Raw genomic sequence first — 4465 nt, forward strand, 5'->3', positions numbered from 1 at the left:
TCACTTACGCGATTACACGCACCTCGGGTAATTCGATTTTGCTTTTCCGCTTTTCCTCCAGAATCGACATTCATTTCTCTTATGAACGTCTTATCTTTTTTTTTTTTTTTTTTTGGCCTCTCTCTTGTAGATACGCAGTTTCATATCGTCATACATGGTTACTGAACAATTTTTTAAGGTTGTTGCAGTGTTTACTGAGAAAAATTTTTGTTAATTTTTGGAAAAAAGATACTGTAACGAAAAACATGTACAATGCCAAGCTCGTTTACGCGTTACATATAAAATACAAGGTAATCAATAAAATATAGATTTATCTTGTCATTGAAGGTGAATCTCGTACTGCCTTGTACATGATTTTTCAGCATTTTTTACAATTCAAGGAATAATATGCTCAGAAATCTTGAGATAACATTATTTGTCATATCGATAAGCTGTTGAATGTTTTGTCCTTGTGAATTTTATGTCGTTTCCGGAATTGGTGTTGATTCATTTATATATATATATATATATATATATATATATATATATATATATATATATATATATATATATATATATATATATATATATATATATATATATATATATATATATATATATATATATATATATATATATATATATATATATATATATATATATATATATATATATATATATATATATATATATATATATATATATATATATATATAGTATATAGTATATATATATATATATATATATATATATATATATATATATATATATAGTATATAGTATATAGTATATATATATATATATATATATATATATATATATATATATGTCATTTTCTAGCTACAAGTAATCTAATAAAATCATGTAATTAAATTTACTTTGAGGAGATTATATAAAAAATGTATCCACAAAAGTACAACACAATAGTGCAGTAACTTTTCGTATGATATCAAAAGGCGGACAAAGAATATGATATCAGTGCTGCCGTAATGACCGATTGGATTTTTGGTAACGTTTTGGAAAATCCAGAGGTATAGGCACTAAAAAATTTCAGCTCTTCCTCCGTAGGAACAACGTCTTGCACTTGAATTTTATACTCGTCAACTGGACAATATTTTCCGCAGTTGTCGATTTCCAGTTCAACAAAATGGTCACTCGCCCCGTCCCAACTCAACATCTGCAAGAGTCAACTATTATATCAAACAGTACACATGTAAATTCAATGAAATATAGTCACAATCGCTCACCCTGATGAAACGTTTATCCATCGTGTCTTTGTAACTCTCTACGATGTACGCGCTGCCGAACGGTGGGACTTTGAACGCGTTGATGATGCACTGGGCCCTTGTGAAAGAAGCCAAAGTCAAGTCGTGGGTGCTGTACAAGTAGATTTTTTTCCGATCATGGGCATTCGTCTCCACATTCTCAATGACTTTTCTTATGAGTGGGCCACCATTGAGTTTCCTCAACTCTCCAGTCAAAGACAAGGTGCCGTACAACAACTCTCGTAAAACGGCAATAGTTTGGTGCACCTCCTCGGTGCACCAGTTCGGGAGTGTTATGTTCAACAACCTCTGCAACCCCATAGGAACAACAAAAAATCACTCCAAGGACTTTATTTGGCGTAGGTACGTATGTAATTTATGGCATTACGTGGATTTCTAGCAACATGGCGGTCCATCCGCAAGAGTACAGTACATCGTCGAAGTAGGAATGACCCGTCCAGTTTTCCAAGTGTTTTATGAATTCCGTGTGGTTCGACAAACTTGTTTTGTATTCTTTGGAATGTTCCATGGTTCTTTTGTACAGTTTGATAAATCTGTGAGCGAGAAAATTAATGGGTTTCGTTATTACATGGAAATGCCAAAAACCACAATATTCGACATTTACTGGGCTAATGTATGTACCGAGAGCTTTGATGTGGGGCCAAAATACTATCTGCCGTGCTGTTTGTTATCTCATACCTTATTGGCCTCCAGGTCAATTCGGGGAACAACTGTTCCGTTCGCGTGGGGGGAAAAAGGCCCGCCAAAACAAGCTCGAGGGACATTCTTGTGCGATGCGAGGGGGTACTAACAGCCACCACGTCTCGTTTATCGTAAGTGCCCAAGTGCTCGTTGTAATGCTCGCGTAGCAACTTTCCCAGCACATACTCTTGCTTCATCCCTTCCTAAGATTTGCGCGGTTTAGTCGGTGTATGAGTAGAGAAAATTAATTTGAACTAGAAAAGTAGCATAGTTATGGACAAAAACGGGTTAAATACTTGAACACCGCACCTTTGATCTTCGTATGGGCGAAGGGTTAGTTTGGGAAAGCATGTTTAAAAAAATGAGAATAAGCGCAAAAATGAAAGAAAGATGGACTAAAAAGCAAATTAAAGTGAACAAAAGTAGACGGAGACGAGGATAATGTGACACGTGGTATAGTGAACGAAGAGGATGCTGAAAAACTTGTACCAATATGCATTGCGAGTCGTATAAAATTTACAATAAAAAGTGATGTTTGAATATTATTTTAAAATATTATCTCAAATTTCTTTTTATTACATCCATTATAAAGATTAAAAATAATGTAGCGTTTACTTACTTTGGTTAGCTGTCCAAAATCGTATCCATAAATAGACGGATCGGTAATGTTGATGAATTTAGCCTCTTGCTCGAGTGGAGTTCGCACTCCATGTCTGAAAATCTTGTTAATCGTCATTTTTATTGAATCGCAAATTGAGTTATTTTTTCAGTATAGTTTACTCACTACTTGAACAAGATCCAACTCCAAATTACTCTTTTCACCTGCACTTTCATCGGTAGCACTTGAAATTTGAATATAACATGTACAGCATAGCAACAATATCTTAAGCATTTTATAATTTACAGAACCAAACAGAGATAGAATGCGAAAGTCGACTAGTGTCAATGAGACTCGAGACCTTTTGGTGGATATCCACTGGAGCTAGATAAGACTTCATAAATGATAATAAAACGCCAGATATCAACTTATCAGGGAAGCAAGATTTTTTTTTTCAATTTAGAAATCGGAGTGTACATTACATAAGAGCTGTATAGCGCGGTCATTGAAGTCTCGTCTGTATATATCAAATTTGCCAGGTGTACACTTTATCGTCGCTCATTAGCAAAATTTCTAAATAATTTGGTACATCATGTAGTTATTAAAAAAAGCCGGTACACCGAGAGAAAAAAATAATAAAACTTGTAGAGAAATTCCAGTAAAAATTATCATTCGGTACAGTAAATCGGGTGCAAGTGGGGCAAAAAAGTAAAAAATTATTATTTTTAATAGTAAAAATTTCGATGTGGAAAGGTAAAATTTACTAACCGATCGTTTTAAAGTTTACGGTAATATTTATAATTTTGTTCTCTCAGCGTACGTACAATCTCAATGACGTGTCTAGAACTGCTCCTATTGTAAAATACAGCCAGACCACATGGACATTTCGTAAACAAAGATGATAATAATAATAATAATTAGAAAAAAAGTTCCTCAAGAATAATCGAACGAGTCACCCAATGAGCCAACAAAGCTCAAACAACTCAATTTCCGATTTCACAAAGTGAATGCGTTGCCTATAGCCATTACTCACCCACACACGCTGGCTAAACGTATTCATGACCGGCCGTTTCAAGCTGCGAAATAGGGGGGGGGGGGAGAATAAGCGTATACAAGTTAACGAGCCCGGCCGTGTACAAGGGCTGGTAAAAGCTGCGCTGATCGATACAGGCGCTCTAATAAAGATCGATGGGTTGTAATTAAAAGTGCCGGCAGGCTGGTTTTTCGGGGCTCCGATTGAGGCATCGAGGAAATTGACGGGCCGATGAGTCGGCGCTTTTTCTCCGTCGCGTGTACAGGGCCGGTGTTTTTTAACGCGGTTGGAAAGATGATCCCCGTTTTGAAGCCTTTCGGGGCAAACTCACGCCCCCTTGGACTTATACTCCTTCGGCGTGGTTGTACGTCGATGGTGATTAATCATCGGTTCGATGCCTGCGGTGGTTGTGGCGTTCACTGGGATTTTAACCTTCGGGAAAATTCGGGGTGTGTGTGGATGTTCAGGCTTGCGTCTATTTTTGTGTACCGATGAATATCGCCCGATCGCCTAATTTAATGTAAAACGTATAGGTAATTAGCGATACATTTGATAGGTGATAAAAGTATTTTGGTTTTGTGGTTATTAAAAAAATTTTTTTTTTTTTTTTTTTCATTGTACATACGAGGGATCCTATTTCTTTTGGATAAAACGTTTAGGGTTGATTGAATAAGAAAATCATTTGTTGATCACAAAATAGGTGACTGTTAATTTAAAAATTCATTTTCAAAATATATACTTAATTGTAAGAAAAAGTTTATCACATTCATTAAAGAAACGGGACAGAAAAAAAAAAACTGTAACCATCGTTAAATATTCCTCTTGATTCATGTATGTGTAATTATTTTCTATGTAAAAACTGTTTTCAACTACAAGCTTTATTATTTA

At 35.2% G+C, this 4465-nt stretch overlaps 1 protein-coding gene across 1 annotated transcript; it reads right to left on the bottom strand.

The window, feature by feature from the left end:
• Window positions 1–928: 928 nt before the first annotated feature.
• On the bottom strand, window positions 929–2838 carry LOC106639334 (venom acid phosphatase Acph-1-like). The gene is made up of 6 exons (XM_089597479.1): window positions 2731–2838; window positions 2566–2667; window positions 1944–2149; window positions 1633–1798; window positions 1227–1553; window positions 929–1156 (listed from the first exon to the last, which is right to left on the bottom strand). The coding sequence occupies exons 1-6, from the start codon at window positions 2836–2838 to the stop codon at window positions 929–931; spliced, it is 1137 nt and encodes a 378-aa protein (XP_089453605.1).
• Between the last annotated feature and the right edge of the window lie 1627 nt (window positions 2839–4465).

The sequence above is a fragment of the Copidosoma floridanum genome, unplaced genomic scaffold (genome assembly GCF_036245765.1).
Source record: "Copidosoma floridanum isolate Cflo_tuat_1 unplaced genomic scaffold, Cflo_Japanese_pri ptg000032l, whole genome shotgun sequence".
In the NCBI taxonomy this organism is placed as follows: domain Eukaryota; kingdom Metazoa; phylum Arthropoda; class Insecta; order Hymenoptera; family Encyrtidae; genus Copidosoma; species Copidosoma floridanum.

Excerpts from the sequence above, each read along its gene's own strand:
- LOC106639334 (XM_089597479.1), bottom strand. The coding sequence starts at position 2,838 with ATGCTTAAGATATTGTTGCTATGCTGTACATGTTATATTCAAATTTCA. Across the intron at positions 2,150-2,565 it reads ATTTTGGACAGCTAACCAAA|GAAGGGATGAAGCAAGAGTA; the intron begins GTAAGTAAACGC and ends CGCAAATCTTAG. Across the intron at positions 1,799-1,943 it reads TTGACCTGGAGGCCAATAAG|ATTTATCAAACTGTACAAAA; the intron begins GTATGAGATAAC and ends TCTCGCTCACAG.